At 40.9% G+C, this 20118-nt stretch overlaps 1 protein-coding gene across 7 annotated transcripts in view; it reads right to left on the bottom strand.

Annotated features, from left to right (window-relative positions):
* LOC139608396 (protein outspread) overlaps positions 1-20118 on the bottom strand; it is a 48129-nt gene that overhangs the window by 12588 nt on the left and 15423 nt on the right. For 2 of the 7 annotated variants that reach the window (XR_011685017.1, XM_071462085.1), the window contains exons 4-15: positions 13275-13426; positions 11487-11571; positions 8547-8600; positions 7276-7501; positions 6427-6985; positions 4995-5136; positions 4704-4820; positions 3332-3388; positions 3147-3215; positions 2937-3026; positions 845-954; positions 654-692 (exon numbers count right to left, since the gene is read on the bottom strand). Coding sequence is in view for 6 of the 7 variants with exons in the window: in XM_071462085.1 (XP_071318186.1) it covers positions 654-692; positions 845-954; positions 2937-3026; positions 3147-3215; positions 3332-3388; positions 4704-4820; positions 4995-5136; positions 6427-6985; positions 7276-7501; positions 8547-8600; positions 11487-11571; positions 13275-13426 (1700 nt within the window). In the remaining variant the exon portion in view is untranslated. The remainder of the gene's footprint in view (positions 1-653; positions 693-844; positions 955-2936; positions 3027-3146; positions 3216-3331; positions 3389-4703; positions 4821-4994; positions 5137-6426; positions 6986-7275; positions 7502-8546; positions 8601-11486; positions 11572-13274; positions 13427-20118) is intronic. The other 5 variants (XM_071462088.1, XM_071462087.1, XM_071462089.1 and 2 more) reach the window with 5 other exon arrangements.

Below are 20118 nucleotides of genomic sequence, written 5' to 3'. Positions count from 1 at the left end.
AGAGCATTTTTAAAAAAGTGACCTGACGGAATGATCTATTTTTACCATGTTGTGTGGAGGCGTCAGGAGGTGTGAGTAAGGGGAAAATGAGAAGGGACAGAGCTCAAGAATGAGAAAGAGGTGTCTGTGCAGAAATGCCAAATATATCACTCATTCTACCCTCGGAGAGAGCTGCCTAAGAGACACCAGCAGAGTAAAGCATGTGACTCAGTAAATGTGGGTAAGAGCTTGTATACATTATCCTATGTGAGGAGGCAATACTCCACTTAAAAACACTGACATAAATAATAAAGTAGTTAAAAGAATCCTTAGTTGAACTGTTGTTTTGGAGCAGCTCCAGAAAAAATAAACGTTTAAATCCCAGCTCTTCTCTCTATACACTCGGGGCCTTTTCTTTCAATGCTTCAGTTATTATTTTGCAGTTGTTTTGTTACTGAGTCACATCACAGTGATGATTAAACTGGGTGAATTATTCTAGTATGCTGATGTGACCGCAGTGTGTGTCTCTACAGTGGCACAACTGACAGGGAGACATTACTCAACAATCACATGACATAGGGCAGGACGACAGACACGCTGGGGCTGACATAGCTGAGCAATTACATCACTGTTTGAGGAGGGGGGGGGGATATTCAACACATAAGCACTCCAACCTGGGCTTCAGAACGGATAGTTTCAGAGAGATGTTTTTCCTGGAAGCAGGTTGAAAATACCGGTTGAGGGAGGAAGAGAAAGGAGGAGAGAGAGAGGGTGAGGAGGAGAGAAGGATTAAGAAAAAAATAAGTGAGAAAAGGAGTTGTTTTATCTGCCAGTAGTTGAAGTGTTAATCCTCTTTGGGTATTACCGGGTGACATCGGGGGCAATAGTGGGTCGCACATTCTTCATAATGGCCTGAATCCAGTTGCGGCGGATTCCAGAGGTCATGGCTGACAGGGTGCATGCTCCCTCTTTACACTGAAAGCAGAAAGGCATGACATTAACGCTGATTAAAATACCGTTTCGACACTTTAAAAAAATGCAAGCACGTGTCTTTGTTCAAGCTTCAAATAAAATTTGAATATGTAGCAGTGGAATTGCAAACCCTTCTTACACTGACTGTAAGCAAGGGTGGGTAGAAAATGTACTTACTGTAGTAAATGTATTTACTGATGTCCTTCAGTAACTTCTTTAAAACAGTTGTATGTATGGAGTTTATCTCACTCACCATTTCATTCACTAACTACACTGAGGTCAGGTTGTGAATGCTTGTGTAAAACCAGGGCATCAAAGCATCAAAGCACCACACTGACACAGAACTGAGGAGACGGGTCTGTATTTTTAGGCTGTCATCACACCTGCATTTTTAATGCCATATGCTATAATTGCTGCTCCCCCTCATTTGCCACAATGTGATAGTAAAATGCAAAGTTTTAAAAGGTAAATACAGTTCATAGTAAATTTTATGTTACGCCATTTATTTTATATGGAAAACAATATGTTGTTGTCCTGAAGAACTAATGCATTAGAACTGTCACATTTAGTTATCTACGGTACTGTGGGTTAGAATGGGTGTAAAACTGGTGCTTTGGTTAAACTTACTCTGAAAGTTTAATGTGCAATGCTCTGTCAAAAAGTCTATGTTCAGATGAACTGCAGATAAACTGAATATACAGTGGATTCACCTTAGGATTTGCCCAGCATGTGTGTTTTCAATTAACTGAGTTTGTGTAATGCTGTCAGCTCATATTTTTAATTTTTGGTAAAATTAAACAATGGCAAAAATTAAAACATGATTTCAGACATCCATTCATTTTAATCACTTATATCCAATTTTCTGATTTGAAATTGTTATAAATACCTTTTAATGTTAATATGAATTAAGGCCGATGTAACACTTGTATAAACTTATACACAGATATTCACTCAATATCTGCCTGTAAACAGCGGTACCCTACTCTCACTGGCCTTATAACTCAGCTTTACTGTGTGTGCAATAAATTCAACTTCATATACAGTGACCTCTAGTGGCACTGTTTTCTGCAAGATCCTATTTATCTATTAAGGCCTCAGAGGACACAGTAATGAGGTTGAGGAGACCAGGTACTTCATTCCAGACATCATGTTTCAACCGTGTGTTTAACTCTACACTGAAGCTAAACCAATGACAGAACAACAGCACCGTCCAGTCTGACCACGGAGCAGTGAGAGTAGATATAAATACTGCAGTTATTAATTTCTCGACACCAAACCCATGTTGTTCTCAGCCAAAGACACAACGATCCCCTCAAATAATCTATTTCTGACTTCCTCCACAAAATAGCTGCGGAAGCTACTTCAAGCAAATGTAAACAAAAGAAATGACCTTGTAGCTGCCATCTTCCTCATGTAGGATTAGTATGAGAAGTTTACATCTATAAGTGACAGAAACAAAACCCCCACTGACATCTAATGGATAACAATTGCATTACAAGCCACTGTATATGTGCAGTAGATATTTTGCCAGCAACAAGTGCTAAAAATGAAAGTCTGTGTCATTAGGTTCAGAGCAGGATCAATAGGGTTCACAGAAAAATTGCTGTTGTTTTTTAAAATGTGAGAGCAAATGTGGACAGGACCTTTGAATCCAAGAGGTTAGGTAAACATATTGTGAAGGATGAGGGGCACATGAGTTCAGAAAGACAAGCGAGGATGGCAACGGCTGGAGCAGATTTAGACCACTATGATGTCAACCTTTCACAGAGAGATGACAAGTCAAGTGACATCCTTCATGACAGACAAAGAATCGTTTCAAAAAGAGAAATGGCCAAACCTGATACCTAAACTTGCACCACATGGTGTCGAAGGCTGTTTATAGACTGGCAGGAGACAGCAGAGCTAAACTGTGCAGACAATGAGCTTCATTTTTACTGGTGATTAATGACGCAGGTCGATCGATGACATGAAGAATCAACACTCACCAGGATTTGGAAGCCGTAGTTTCTCTGGACTGGGAACTCTTTGACATCATAACATGTGGAAAGGTCAATTTCACCATCCAGTTCTGAAGCCTAAGGAGAATTAAAAAGACACAAAAACAAAAGTACATTAAAAAAAATCAAATGTTAATGGCACATTAATTCACATAAATAATCAAAAAACCTTTCAATCACTATAAAGACTCCTCCTACCTCCTCGGCTATTGAGTCCTTGTAGTACCTCAGACTCTGGTCTGTCAGGACAAACCAGTGTTTCTTCCACTAAGGGGAAAAAAAAGTCACATTAAATGGATTTCACCACTGCTCCGTATATGTTGTGATGTCAGTAGTTGAGAGAAGCAGAGGCCCATTTAATCTCACTAATGATAACAATTTACCATGCCGTCTTCATACAGCTTGGTCATCCATCCTTTTTTGAAGTTCAGCAGATCTGGCTGCGATGGACACAAACCAAAGTGATGTGATTAAAATAAAAAAATCAATAAGGGGAAATTGGGAAAGTGCCTTCTAATTAAACATTAAGAACATAAACAAATAAAAAATAAGGACAGAGAGGAAGGATTATATTTTGTTGAAACATTTTGGACAAGTTTGTCCCTATATTAGCAACTGTCATTAAGTGAGTATTCATCACTGATGTGATCAGAATTTATCAATCAGACATCTCTACCAATCACTGATGCATTTATGTGCATTTGTTTACATTTAGGTCACCACCTCAGCTCAACAAGTATATGTCCGGTACGTGGCTCAGGCAAAGAGACCAACTGGCGGGAGCTGGACTTTCCCTGTGAAACACAAACTGCTGCACATTGAAACCAAGCTCAAGTCTGTTTATAGACTCTAAATCAGTCGTCCAAAACCTGCCTACTGCTCACTCAACAATACCTTGTTTCTGTTGAGCTTCATCAGGTGTGGTGTCACCGTCTGGCAGAGAGTCATTCTGATGGCTAACTGCCTTCACTTCATATGTTGACAATCTGTTTCTTTCCGTCTGTCCTGGGGACATGCACTCGACTGCGGCTGCTTCTGTGCTGGCTATTTATAATCATCAGTAGCAGTGGCGGCAGTGGTGTGTACATGAATGTGAGGGCGTGTGTGTTTGAGTGGGTGGGGGTTCTGGCAGCTGCAGCTCGGCCAGAGAGACCAACCACATGCTGACTGGATCACCCCTACAGCGCTCTCTGAACGGACTTGAGATCAGTAGCAGTTTGTCAGACTGGTGGGAGTTGGACCTCAGGAGGACACGAGTGCAACCTTAAGCAACTAGTAGGCTACTTTAATCTCAAATGTGAAGACTGAAGAAAATTGGTAACGCCATACAAGTGTGGAGTCGCAGTGGTGTTTGGGTGCATGCTTTACTGAAGATAATTTATGAAAGCTGATTTTATGATGCAGTAGTTAGAGGTTCTTAATCACTGTACTTTTTTATTTGCCAAATTTAGGCCGTTTTTGAATCTTCCTCATGTCAAAAACCTTCAGGATTTGAGGTGGTACAATGGGAGGAAAAAAAAAAAAAAAAACTAACATCATACATAATCAATCTCTGCTGTAATTGCTTCTGCATTGGCCTATTGAACATAAATGGCAGTTTTCATGTGGTGGGAAAGTGTCGCGGGACCACATCTTTTTCTGTGCACTCTAAATCTAAACCCTGAATTGCCGCACCCATTTAATGGGACCTTGAAATGATATTGTAGTTCACTGGTTATGACCTGTATATACTTAAGATGTACTGTTAGTACTCACAGTCATTGAAGACTCTGTGACTCTGCGGTCCAGTGACTTGGCTCTTCTCAAGTTGGCAAAAGTGGAGCTGGACACATCGGGGACTGAACGGTCTTTTCCTGCATCCAGTGACATCTCCTATAAATATACAATTAGTATTAGAAATTAGAAGTAATTACATTTTATTAAAGGAGGGAGATCATTTCTAACTCTTATGATATAGTACATCTTCAATTCAATAAATTCTTTGATGGGAGCATTTGATGCCTTTTCTCATTTAGTTGATCAGGGTTATTGAAGAGAACAGCATACATGTTTGTTAGCCAGATAGCGTCTCTCGCTGCGGCCTTGTCGCTGGATTAGCACGGTGTTAGTGGACGGCTCATTGGAGCTGCTTGTGTCCATACGCTCTACATGCTGACCCTCCTCGAACCGGCCGATGATTTGAGAACGCCTGGGAGACACAAAAATGTTTTTCTTTGCTGAGTGACATGTTTAACTCGGCATTAAGGTCTTATCTGAGAATGAGCAAAATATTGAGCACATAAAAAAAAAACACAGTAAAATAAACTGGTTATTCTTAAAAAAAAAAAAAAAAATTCATAATAATGCAGCAATTCAATCCTAAACATAATAATGCAGAACTTTAATCCTAAATGGTGGCAGAATCATTTAGCATAAAAACAAGACCAAAGCATAATATGAAAGCAGTATGAAAGTAGGTTCAGTTTATTGTATGCAGAGTGCAATGCTGCCATTACTGTGCAGTATTCACACACAATTATGTTGGACATCATTCTAGACTCAAATCCCTTTCACAGTCAACAATGTGCAACACAAGGCAGAAGTAATTTCCCCAAAGAGAACAATCAAGAGATACACCAAAGAATAAAGAGAAGTGTTACATGATGAAAGATTGAACTTTAGAAGAAAAAGGAAAATATCTAGGATGGTGGATTAAACAAATTGCAGAAGTAGCAGCAATGGTAACACAGTCAGTATTACCTTAAGGCACTGCACTTGTTAATGTGAATGTATTTGTGTCTGCATGACAAAGGAGGAAAGACTAAACTTCACATATAACAAACCAGTACCAACCATTCGTATGTCTGAGTATGCACAGTGTACATGCTAAACCAGGTATGTATATGGAACAGTGTATGTGTGCGCTTCCAGGCAGAGATGAAATGACAGAAAGCAGGAATCAGCGGTGACCAGCAGGGAACAGCATTGGGACAGGAATGGAAGGGTTGGTTGAGCATTAGCTCTGAGAAGCTCTGTTCAGAAGCCCCTGGAAAAGATTGAAACGACAAAACAAAGTAGCAAGAGCAAAAGGTAGAGACCAATAGAAAAGAAAGTAACACGTGCATTTAAAATCCCCAAAATCATTAATGACAAACCACTGGTAAGCTCGGGTAGGCAGCGAGAGATAGGAATGCCTCGAGGACAGCAGTCACAGGGTGGTGCTAAAATACTAAAATGCTGGACGTTTTAAGCAATGCATGAGCTTCACATAATAAACTTGGCATGTATATGTTTTAGGGCTATGCCAAGGGCTAACAACCAGTGGCTCATTAATGATTATTAATCATGTTTATCTTCATTATCACAAGTCCATCTGCATTTATATTTCTGCTATGTGTTCAGCATTGATCTGATCTATCAGAAAGCAGCTCCAAGAACTGAAAAATGCCTGATCTTTCTTGCAGCTTGCTGAGCATGACACTTATCCATAACCTCTCACCTGCGCTCCTCCCCGAACAGCCGAGCCACCTCCTCTCTGCCAGGACTCCGTGTCCGTGCCCTCAGTTCTTGGCGCTTTTTCTCAGAGCGGAACGCCTCTCGGTAGCTCAGCCTGCGAGCCCGTGGCACGTCCGACAGTGCTGCATACTCCCTGCCAGACCGGCCTACTCTGCCTCCTCCACCACTGACACTATTAGTGCTCCCTCCACCACCGCTGCATCCCTCCCAGGTGGGCGTGCTGCCGCTGGGTTCAGAGTCCAGCGAGCTCTGGGAGGAACTGATGGTGGAGTAGCTGGGGGAAACAAGTGCACCTGGAGAAGGGAGGGGATCTTGGGAAGGTTGATAAGGGGAAGTTTGGGGTTCTGACTCGGAGTTGTACCTGGGACTGGGAGCTCCTAAGGAGGAGGATGATGCTGAAGAGGACAGGGGCAGATGCTGAGGAGGCTGGGGTGGCTGGGAATGCTGGGCAGACTGTGGAGAAGGTTCCGACTTGGTCTTCTCCAGGGAAAAGTAACCGCTCTCCACTCGTACCTTGCGTCCAGAACTCACGGTGCCACCATCTGAAACAAGGAGACAGCACCACTGATATGAACCTCCCAAAACAGTCTGTCGATAGTGCTTAATATATTAAATTAAATTACATATCTGCTGTATTCTATATAATGTTGACTTGTTAAAAATAGTCATAAAAGTCAGTACTTCCCCTAACTAATTATGACTGAATTCCTGACAAAGCTTATATTTTAACAGGTTCCTAAAGTGATCTAGTTTTCCTACTAAAGAGTGAAACAAAAGCTGATGCATATGTACATTGTTTTAAATAATTCACATGATTTTCCTTAGTCCTCACCGTCTTGAGTAGTGATACTGGAGTCTGGTTGGCTCTGGCTCAGCTGGCTGAGACAGGAGGCACTGCGGCTACAGGGGATGGTGGCCCTGCTCCAGCGGCTCTCCTCCTGCCACAGAGTGGCACGGCTCATCGGGACGCGCTCAGCACTGGCAATGCTGCTGGGCAGGCATGGGATGCTGCCTCCGCTGCTGCTGCTGGTCACTGTCACCTTGGCAGGGCCGGGCTCCTGGGTAGGGGTTTGGGTTGGAAGGAGTGGATAAGAAGAGGAAAGGACATGATGGGAGGTAAGGTCACACAGAGACTACATAAAGGAATATGAGAAGGAAAGATATTAAAGAGCAATTAAACACTGCGAAGTAAAGGTCAAATTATTGAATACATTTTTTTTTTAATTCTGACTTCTTGATGTAGACGTGCTTCACTAAATGCCTGCTCTCAGCTGCAGTGGTGTTTAATCATATGCCAGTCATCCTACCAGCTGCTCCCTCTCTGTTTGAAATGGTGCCCTTCAGTGAAATCAACCTCCTGCACAGCACAGTGATCTCTCTTGTTTGGAGAGGTAACAAGCAGACTGTTGGTGCTGAGTGGCATGCGATTTGACACCATTGGTCTGTTTATTTGTTCCCTGTTTTGACTTGTTGGATTTTTATGTGTTTGTCAGTGAAATCCAATATCAAAATGACAAAGCAAAGGAAAATTTCTTTGTGGTAAAGTGGTAAAAAGACAAATCCTGGGAAGAGAGGAGGAGGATGCGTGGGAAGGAGAGAGAGATGGACAGCTAGACAAAGAACAAAGAGTTCATTCAGGACAATCACACCTGTGCAGAGAACAACAACCACAACAAGGGCATTTTGTTGAGGTGGAGTATATTGGATGAGGATAAAAGTCACATAGATCATCTCCACCTGATTAATGAATGCAAAGTACAAAATTAATCACTTAGTGCTGTTGTGTTCAAAGTTTGATGAAAGTATCTGATGATCAGCAGACCAAGAAAATCATTTGAGATTTTAAGGAGAGAGAGAAAGACTTCTGAAAGCAAAGCGACCCTCAAACAACTGCTGTGCCACAAACATGCTGTTGTGCTAAGAATCACTCTTTCAGGATCAGAGAGAGAAGTGAAAAGCATGTCCCTCTTATTCACCCGTCACCTGGATCGATTGGGATTGGAATAAATACAGTTTATTAGGGCTGGGATTTCAAGGCACTGAGGGTGAAGCGGGGTTTAAAAAAGAAAAAAAAAAAAGAAAGTTTGGCCGAGCTGAACTCACTGGGTGTCCATTCATGTCTTCAGTGGAAAAACACTGGCTTGGAGTTACTCCATCCTGTCAATCACAAAAAGCCTTTGATGTTAACGCTTGCTATGTAGTGTGGATTATATTCAATAACGGTAGATCCAAATATCTGCCTCAATGCTTTGATACTTTCTTATGTTTATAGTTTTGTTTCTTACAACACCAGAATCTGAAAGTACAAACTCCTTCCACACTCTTTCAGCTACAGTCTGAGACACAAGAGGTTATCACTGTTTCCTGTCATGCAGTTTTTTTTTGTACTCAAGGTCAGGTGCTTCAATTAAGGGGCGCCACCCAGAAGGCAAACATGTTACTGTGCTCAAGTATTTACAACCATCCTTGAGCATATGTATCCAGTAACTTAAGTGGAATTGGGAGGAGAACTTTCAGGTGGAAATGTGAAGTGTGGAAAATTTGAGCCGTAACTCATTTAACTGTGAATATATTCTTATGCTAAAACAACTGAACAGCTCAGACGACAATGATAGGAACTGGCATGACAGTGAAAGCATAATCACCTTCACACATTATCAACTCTAATTATACGGCTCGGCCTTGGCCAGTTGAGTGAGCTGTTATTTCAAGTGATGCTCATTTGAGACAAATTCAAGGAAAAAAAAAAAAAAAAAAAAAAAAGATGAACTCCTGTTCTGCAGCTTCTCGGTTCTCTATTCATATTGTCGTTTAAAGCAGTTTGCTGAGATAAAAACAGTGATAGCTTTATGTCATCTGGAAGCGTTAGACGTTAAGACAGAGCAGTGGTTAACCTTGCCCTCTATGTGTCAATGTGCTGTCTGAAGTCACTGTGCTAATGTGTAGCAGCTTACCACAACAAAATGGACACAAAAAACAATATTGTGTTATTGAAGATAGTATAAAAGTAAAGCTGATGCATTGATCTACACAAAAAAGGACTGTTGATCAACACAACAAAGAAAGCTAGACATACAGTAAATCATGGGGGTCACTTGGGATACAGTCAGGGTCATCACTGTGTCACCACTGTTCCTCTGCAAATGAGCCTGTTTGTGTGAGCTCAGCAAAGGTCACAGTCTGATTCAGGGCGCCGTCATTAGAGGGACCAGACAATGAACTCCAGACAGAAATTTGTGTGCATTCACCACAAATTTGGCCTTTTATCAAAAAGGAGGAAGAGAAAGTGGAAAACTGCATCCCAAAGTGGGTGGTCTGTACAGTATTATATGATATGTCTATATTCCACCTTGTCATTAAAATCGTTATTATGGTAATAAAGCTTTGCATGGTCCTGTTATTTTGTTTCTACCTACCAGGGAGAAATCTGACTGCAGCACACGCCATCACCTAACACTGCCATGAAAACTGCACACGGGCACTGTGTGTCAGACAGATGTCACGTGAGCTGCTTGAAAGACTGTGCCCACCTTTCTGTCAGCCTGCTGAATGTAAATGTGTTTAATTTGTATAACTATACTTAATATAATTTGATGTATTCTCCTCATTCTTTCTAGATTCATTCAAAAATATTTTCTGTGAGGGTATAATTATTGCTCCTTCGTTTTCACCACTTTACAATAGAAATGTATCTGATCCAAGTGCGCTGCTACATGACCCTACACTAACACACTCTCACAGGGAACATAGGTAATGTTAACTAAAATCTGTAGCATGTTTTGCAGGGGTCTAGGGAAAGTCTTGAATCTGACTCTCTTCCTCAGATCAGCAATAAAAAAAATTTAAAAAAAACCCAAAAAACTGTTGTGACCAGACCAACAAGGTTAACAACCACCCAGGCAGCAAAGGCCTGGCAGGTGAGACAGCAGCTGTTGGACGTGACACTGAAACAGAGCACACCAGCAAATTCATAAGTGAGAGGATCATGGTCACATTGCTGAAAGTTTCTACCGAATGTTATTTTAGCAGGCAGCTGTCATCATTAGCCTTGATTATTGTGTGGGAATATTTTGATAGCTCACTAATGTTTGCTGCCAACTAACCAGGTGATACTGTATATATTGTATATTAAAAGATGGTAGTCTGTTCTGCTCCAGAATCACATTGTTAGAAACACAATACAAGTGGGACAAAAATACCTGACGATACGTAAACCCGTAATTCACAACACTCATGATAAAAATCCAATCAAATATTTCCACTGTGATTCTTTTCCTGCCATAAACCAATGACCACTGAAATTAATTTAGATGAGTATGTGGCATGCGGTCTATTCATCCATCAAGACTGCCACATCTTGAGAATTTAAATATGGATTGCATAATCTGTTGAGCATGTTACAGGCAGAGATACATCTCATCTCTGAGGGGAAAACAGCTGGTGTAGTTTAACTGGAATGAAACGCCTCCATACTGCATACTTGCATGTCACATGTCGTCTTTAAATTTATGTATATATTCTTTCTTTGTTGTAGCAAAGGCCCAACTCTTAGATGTGGATCATTTATAATGTTCACCTTATCGCAAACAGTGCTGATAAAAAGTCATATCCACCCTCAAAGTGGGACCATGAAATCATATGAGCCAAAAATGGCTCATTACCTGTCATTTGGAAATACTTCGGTTATAAAACAAATACAGATACTTAGCAAGCAACACATCTGGTTACAATATGAGCAATTTTATCTGATCACCTCAACCGAATAATCCCCATACAGTTCATCTATATTCTAGCATCATCCTCTCCTTGTTATCTACTGCTACACATACATCTATGCACAAGGGTCCTCTGGTTTAAGTTTGCTACTTCAATGCAGCATTTAAGAGCCTTTTCATACAAAAAAACCATACAAAAACCACAGAAAAAACATCACTGTTAAAAACATGGTCTTCATCTGGATTTGGTTGCTCACTACTTTTTACCTTGTTCAGTGCAAGTGAGATGAAAGCACTCCATTGTGGATAGTGTGAATAGGTGCATTACCTGGTGAGTGGGTGGATCAACCTTGCGCTTTTTCTTCTGGTTCTGCTTGTTGGTCCTGGGGTACACAGTCAGAGCCTCCTGCCACCTACAAATAGTGAAACAGTCAAAATGTTGTTCTTGGAGCACTAAATGCAGACTATACAAACCCTGCACCACTGGCAGATCAATGTATGACTGAGGCCAAAGTTCTCGTTAGCAAAAAGTAAACTATTCTAATTACCAGGACCAGCATGTGCATGACCTAAAACTACTACCAGCTACAAAAAGATAAATCTGTGCTACTCTCTTCTGTGTGAGACAAAGAAAACCTTTGGCCACTGTCTAATCCCTTAAATGGCAACACAAGCACCTTAAAGCCTGGTCATTTCCTTCATAATTTATGTTTTGATTGTCTTTTCTTCATGAAGATTAACAATAGGCATTACAAACAACAAAAAGGCATTTCACGAGGACACTATTATCTAAGTAGTGGCTATATTAGAGTGGATTTAATTGTGCTTACAAATGAAAAATACATTATTTTTTATATAGCACAGATAATACTCCCACACATTTAACAAGAAAGAATTCCACTTCCCCACATGGTTAACATACTGTCATCAATCAAAATCATTTGGATGAAGCAGTTTACTGAAGTTTGACTAAAATACCTATTATATTCTAGTCATCTACCAATGACTGGATTAAACTAATATTTTTTGACTGAACCTAGACTAATCTGTTCATGGTTTACTTTGACTGAGACAAGACAAACGTGTCCTGTTTTAGTGTACTGAAAACTGATTAAAATATAAATCATGATGGTGACTAAATATAACCAAACTCATGTGTAGTAACCTCAGCACTTATTAATAGAGTCTATCAAAAGTAACACTAATCTTCCTGTAATTGTAAAATAAAAAACTTAATCCAGTCCAGAAATCCCTGCCTCTTTTATGGTTAGAATAAACAAGTCAGTGACTATTGTACAGAAAACACCCAGTTTGTAATGAGTGAAAGATTCTGGTGTCAGAGATATAAAAATGTGATGCAGTAATAAATGAATGAGCACAGTTTTCATACTTAAACATCATGAGTCATATGACATTTGTAAGAAGCTTAATATAACCAGGGAAAATTCTAAATAATACATTATATGTTTAGAAAAAAAATCCTAGTTGCTACACTACTGTCAGTTAATGAAAACCATTGTGTAATGGCCCAGAACCAACACATGGGAGACAGATGATGGGAGATGGGAGAGTGGGATGTGTACAGTGATAGAGCAGGTAGCATAATGGGAGAGTGGGTGCTGTGAGTCACAGTTCCCTAAGAATAGCCATAATATGTATGCTACAGCCAGGGAGGGAGAGCAGTGCAGAAACACACTTTAAACGTGCAGCTTTTGAGGAGAAGACACAGGAGAAAACTACATTATCAGGCTAACAGATCCTGTATTGTGATCTGTGTCCAGGCATATGAGGGTTTGTAAACACAGGGAGAAGGCTCGAGGGGCAAGGAGAGGGAACAGTTCAAGAATGTGCACTGTCACTGCAGTGTGGATTTCAACTCTCTGAAAAGCAGAGCCCAGAAGAGACAGCAGGGGGCAGAGCAGATTTGGCTGCCATAGCAGTCGCACACAACTATTCTCCCTTGTCCAAGTCTCTGTCATCCCTCTCCACTCAGCCCATAGGACACTGGAGACCACGATTATTTTATACCATATACAGGTATGTTAAGACATAATGGGGAGATATCTATTTGGAATTCCTACATTAACAGATCACATTTCTGGTTATAATGTCTTACCCGTTGATGATTTCTTTACATTCAGCCCGTATGAAGTGCTCTTTCTCAGTGGTCAAGATGCACAGCGAGTTCTTCTGACCTGTCCTCGTCTCTCCATCGATGACATCAGAGCACTGGTTCATATTGATTGTACCCTGGGGTAGAGTGCTGGGCTGTGGGACACAACAGAGACACACAGAGAAAGTGTTAAGTAGGGAAATGAACAGACGTGCCCACTTATCACGCCACATGGTCTTTCTGTCTTCTCGCACAGTCCACCCCAGCATCAATTTTCATGCCAAGCTTGGAGTACCACACTGATATAACAGTCTGGGAATGGGAAAATGTTCTTGTTAGGGCTCACTGTTATATTTTTGTTTCTTTAGATGTATACTGCAGCATTTACAAAACAACAATGACTTAACAGAACCCTATATGCAGCTTTTTACTTCAGAGGCTCAGTAGCTAATAATTAGGGTGACTTTAGACAGTGATATTTAGTTATTCACAGTTCTGATGGACTCAGCATGACATTATTGTATTTTGTTAATAGTCACCACTCAATCCAGGCTATAATCAAGACAATAATAATGACGCACTTTCTGTAGCTGTTGATGAAGTGGGCTACTTTCAAGTGAAAGAGGTGGTATCCAGCCTTGCATAAAAAAGATCACCAATTTAAAACATTCAAATGAAATGAAGTGTTTTACTTAAAGATTAAACCCATTGGATCCATTCCAACATTAATATAACCAGTGCAGATCACAGTGTCAGTTGTTCAGCCCCAATCTGCACAGCCACAATGTATAGCGCACCACTAGAAAGAGCCTGAAACGCCCTGTGAAAAGGATTGCCTGTTCCATTTATACACCGCGCAAGTTCATGGGTTCACCGCGCAGTTTTGAGTTTAATCTGTCTGATGCCGTCTAGCTGTGAGGTGTAAACTCAGCTATGCACACTGACATGGTTGCCATCTGTCAGCCATAAATAACGTCACCACAGCACTTCAAGAATAAAACTACTTTGTGTACAGTGACTTAAGGTTTTACATGCAGGTTTATGTAAGCACACAGTGGCTTTTGTATGTAGGCACGGCTCATTTACAATCAATACAGACATTCTAGCTCAACTTGGAACAGATAAGATAATCTATTTATAGCCCACCGCACCGCATTACTCCAAGTAAACCTGTTGTGGTAGTCAATACAGTTTTTGTAAAATGAATGCTCTGTCAAGTGCATTAGTCGGTAAAACACTTGTGCAGATGCATTCTTCGAAAGACAGTGCTTGCAGAAGGCAAATATTTGAACATACTTTACCATAACAAATATTAATAGTTCAGAAAACTGACTTTTGCTTGGTCTGACCTCCAAATGACTTACTCTAGCAATACAACAAGCTTTGATAGTCTTATGTTGACTGAGGGACTTTAATTTGGTCAGGTAAATGAGGTAAATGAGTACTGTGTAACTGACCACACTTGGCATGGGAAGCTGTTTGAACAACATTTGAGTCCTACCTTCACGGCACTAAACATGCAGGCAGAATTACAGACACCAAGAAACCACAGTGGTTCCAGGCTATAAGTACCAGTTAGCCACAGATGATAAATTACAGCCCTCAGTGAATCTGAATATATTAGGAGATAGAGCTGGAAACAAAATTAAAAGGTATCACTTTCAAGTTAGCTAGAGACCAAATAAATCTAACTCAAGGACCCAATTTGTGCAACATAACCATAGGCTGTCAGTAACAGAGCAATTTCAGCCTATAGATGGCCTCTAATGTGGACAGAGAAGTCAATAGTTAACAGTTTGTGGTAATCCCACCCTGAGGGAAGATGAGAGGCCATGTTTACTTCGTCACTGTTAAATGTCACCTTCATTCTCAACTCTTTTACCGCTGTTTGTATTGCAAAAGGAGAGCAGCGTCAAAAATTGGCACAGCAAGTTGGAATAAGATTGGTCTAACTTGGCCAAGAGTGAGAGAAAAATCAGAGACCTGAACATCTAGGCAGCATGATATGACCTTTACAAACTTCTCTTTCACTACAGTAAAACATGAGGGCCACAGAACCAATGACTCAATTGGGCATTATGTTTTGGTTCAACTTCTTATGCTCATGGCTTTAAAATGGTCCATCACCAAAGGGCTCTTGACAGTGAGGTGAGAGGCCAGGGCAACAGCCGGGCTTGACAGACAGACGGACAAATAGACCCTGGGACAGCTGGGCGAGGGCCTAGGCCTGCTTCAGACTGGACAGAGAGACTGGCGTCAGCTTGACCTGAGAGCCCTGTCACTCTCAGACATAGAGAGAGGAAGGTGGAGAAAAGGAAGTCTTGAGCTGGTGGTCAAGGGGGGCAGTGGGGCAGCAGAAAAAAAAGGGGTTTTGTGGACTTTGACTTTGGATTGTACAGCCATCTGTCTGAGTAAACAAATCGAGAGTACACCACACATATGGGCTTGTCCTTGAGCTGGAGTCAGAAGAGGATAAACAGCAAAATATTTCAAATTCTAGGAACAGTTGTACAAGCAGCTTAAGCCCCCAGTTTTATAATCACAGCATCGGATTCTCTAGGACACAGAAAATAAATCAGGCTGACAGCAGCTCTGATTAAAAACCTATTTTCATAAAGCTACTCACCTCAGAGAGATTTGAGTGCTTATATGAAGTAGGTGTTGGCTGAGTGCGAGTACAGTATATGTTTTGCACTAGAGTTGTGTGGCAAGCAGCACGGGACTCCTGTCACACGTGTGCACCCTCCCTGAACCCACATTGTTGTCAGCGGAGCACCAATACACGCCCCTCCTTTGGGCCAGCCACCGCTGCTCGAGCCCCCAGACCCAGGCCCCCGAACCCAAACCTCTCTGTCACCTAGCCTAGACCCAGTCCCCTCTCCGCGGGCCGCCACTCTCCACAATGGGCCCTTTGTGAAGCAGCACCAGTTCACACAATGTGGGATTGTCAGCCGCAACAGTCCACAGAGCCACTCCTCCCCTTAACCCTCAACAAGGAAATGACCGAGAGACAAGAGGCCCAAACAAGTGTCCTTTTGTGATCAGAGCATGGAAATTATGAAGCCAGCATAAACTTATTCTTGTCTCTGAAGTTGTTCAGACAATAGTATGAATACTGTCTCGATGGGAGTCATTGAGCAGAGTCTCAAGGGGAGACAGGACAAATCAGAAAAAGATTTGGTTTCTCTGGACCTGGTCTGTGATGACAGCACAGGGGGGGCATTTTCATAACAGCACCAATATTTATTTATATTATACATATATGTGAAAATATATATGTAATATGTAAATATATGTAAATTATGACTTAAAAATTATCTTTAAAGAATTATATTATGCTGCAGTGGCAAACATTAAATTGAAATATTGTCAAACTGTAATATAAATAAAGTAAATAAATAAGGTACATGTTTGATTATTTAATTAATTAATCATAACTTTTTCATGTTTTATTATTTGGTTTTGTCTATATTGTGAGTATTGTACAAATACAAGCTTTACTACAATTTACTACTTGGTCATTTTTATTGTGTCATATATAAATTGTATTTATCTGTATCTGTTCACAAATTATTTTTATTATGTTTTTTATGTACATCAGGGTCTCTCTTGAAAATGAGATTTCTATCTCAATGGGATTCACTTGAATAAATAAAAGGTAAATAAATAAATACCACAAGACAGTTCTAGGTGTTCTCCCAATTCTAAAATACAAAAAAATACAAAAAACAGACTTTGCAATCTAACAAAGAGACTGCAAATTAGCAAAAGGAGTGAGGTTTACCCATTTAACTCTGCATTACTATGTATGGACGCTGCATAGTTTAGGCCTTTCTCTCCTCTCCTTACCATATAGTATGCATGTCTTGTGATCTCTTTCCAGATGTTGTGTAGCATTACAACAGTGCTCATTAGGAACCAACTCTCTGTTTAGAAAATGTAATTAGTAAGCTCCATGCATGCATGCCTTTGCGCCCTTGGCTTCCTTCACTCTTGGCCATTCCACAGCTTAGCAAAACATCCCATTCTCCCTTATGACACAGTGGGAGAAATATTTGCTTCTTTTGGCAGCTGGCTGATGGTCTACTTTCATTTTTGGTTGTGAAGCAAATTCTCTTCTTCTGCCATCAACATTTTTGGGTTTGACAGACTTATTTCAAGCAATGGAAAGCAAGAGTGCAGTTAAACTGACTCACTTAAGAGGAGCGTGAGGGAATGAAATGGCATTTAACGCATGTGACTGAGTAACATATTGCAACATCTTAAATACAGCTAATGTCCCATTCATTTTCTATCAGTAGGAAGATACTGAAAGATTTCCCAATGGCCGAGTTAGTTAGGAACACCTGTAAGTTGATTAGAAACATCTGTTTCTTGGTATTAGGTGCCAGTTTGTCTGCCAACTTGTGTGGTGACAAATACAAAAGCTATGACTTCACTCGTTAACTTACATCACTTTTCTTTTAGGCATGTACCAGCATGATCCTCAAGCATCGTTTCCAAGTTCTTCACCCTGCATCCAGGTCATTAAAGACAGTGAAGCCCAAAGGAAAACTGATGAACTGGCACCGCTTCATCCTGACTCATGAACATGGCCTCAACTCAGGTCTTTTCTGGGTCCAACATCCTCTGCTCTTTCCCGATAACAACAATTATGCAATTAATCTTTCCTTAGCAACTTAGGACAACAGAGGTAAACACACATTTTTGATACCAGTGAGTATGCCAACAACCAGCTGCGGGGAAATATCCTCAGGTGCCAGACGGATGGAGTCACCTCTAGTCTTGCTACAGAGCAATATCAAACACCCCGTCTCTAGTTCTCTCTCTCTCCTTCCTAAGTCCACAATAATCATACAAACATGGATATACATAGCAATCAGGCCAGGAACTGGAGCTGACAGATTGGTCATGCACAAGATTACAATCATCACTGTCCCAGAGTCCTCACACTCCTGTAATTTAACCTCAGTATCAAGACAACTTCAAGCCAGCGCAATCACACATGATATTTACCTTAGCCTCAGCTATAATACCATCCTTAACCCCTGCCTGTACTTTAGACAAACATATAGCTCTATAAAAATCAGACTAAGCCATATGGTGGATATCTGACATCTCTGTTGCACAGCCAAGTACAGTCCTGCAGGCATTTTCAAATACACCTCACCCCACTGGTATGCATTCAAGGCATTCAAATGAACACTAAAGTATAGGCATCTACTCCAAGGCCAATTATGAAGCAAAAACACTGCAGTGAAAGGCAAACTGCAGGATGACCATATTAACACAACATTGTTAGATTACAAATTACAAAAAAAAAAAAAAAACAAACAAAAAAAAAAAAAACACACATCACCACCACACATTTCACACATATTCATACACGGTATCTCAGAGAGGACTGTGGGCGGTAGCAGCGCTGCTCTTCTTATGGAGAACAGTGAGAGGATGTGGGTGGTTAAATGCTGTGTTAGGAGGCAAGCAGCCGACAAATGCAGAGGAGGAGGAAGAGGAGGGAGAGTTGGAGGATGAAGACCAATTTTTTCTCTGCTAGGATTGCAGAATTCTTTCTAAATGGAGGCTAGGATCAATCGATCGATCAATCAGATGCAACTGTGCTGGATCTTCATGAGCCAGACCTTTGGCTGCCCACAGTGGTGACAAGCGCACTACGGGGTGCACTAATTACATCCCTGTGTGTGGGTAACAAATTAAATCACAGTAAATTATTTTATTTTTCTAAAGGATGCACCATTGTAACTCAAGCTTTGACAAAGGTGCTAATGTAATGTCTGTAATAATAATGACCTCATAATGAATTGTGGGAAAAAGAGACTATGAGAAACCAGTCTATGTCTGGGTGGTGACAGAGTAGATGGGCCGGCTGCAGAAACAGGTGCTACAATCGAGTTGTGTCATGTTGCATTGGCTGTTCAGACTCAGACTGTCTAAGCAGTTTTATTGTGAGCGTGTGTGGTTTCCCACGCTGGGAACCTTTTCCTTCTTGGCTCTCCAACTCCCTTTAATATTCATCAAAGCTGTTCCTTTCCTCTCTGCACACTTGTCAATGCCTAATAATTTAGACTGTCCGCAGTTCAATTAGTGTGTGCAAACTAGACTTCTTTCTTCTACTTCTTATTTCTTCTTTTTTTTTTTTTTTTTTTTATCTCTGATGAATGAAATCTCTGTTATGTCTACTAGCTCTGCTTATCAGTTTAGTCTTTACACTCCACGCTAGACTGTACAGTCAGTGATAACAACTGCATGTGCACACTGAGTGCATTTGTTGGTATCTCCTAAGTAACTATCACCCAAACAAGGTGACACAAGACCCATCGGAGACACCTTAGATAAGAGCGTGAGCTGGTGAAAGTGAGGTGACAAACTAAATATGAGGGCAGTTTTATCACTTGCCTCTGTCACAACAGTGGACCTGAGAGACAGGAAGGTATAGCTTATCTGAATCCCTAGCTGGCTTGGCATTGGGTGCACAAATGCATGTCACACTGATGCAACATTAGCTCCTAAATAAAGCACAGCCATTAACAGCATGCACCACAAGAAACTAATTGCAGCTGCTTCTCTTGCAAGGCCAATAATGGTTACAACTGGATGCTGCGCACAATAGGCTGGTTTTAATTAGCAACACCACTATTAACCAGTATTGTTCACGTTAATGTTCTCTCACTGACTTGTAGAGCAGTGAACCCTAAAGTTGCAGCTGTACAATCAGCTTTCTGTCTCAACTACAAAAACAAAAAAAAAAAACAAAAAAAAAAAACTGTTGTTCTAGGATCACAAGGTGGCTCAAAACAGCAGTGTCTGGATTACTGCAGCGTCCCAT

This window comes from Trachinotus anak, unplaced genomic scaffold (assembly GCF_046630095.1).
Source record: "Trachinotus anak isolate AG129_WGS33_773 ecotype Australia unplaced genomic scaffold, CSIRO_AGI_Tana_v1 ptg000025l, whole genome shotgun sequence".
Classification (NCBI taxonomy): domain Eukaryota; kingdom Metazoa; phylum Chordata; class Actinopteri; order Carangiformes; family Carangidae; genus Trachinotus; species Trachinotus anak.
The sequence above is the reverse complement of the archived record's forward strand: the minus strand, read 5'-3'. Positions and strand labels throughout refer to the sequence as shown.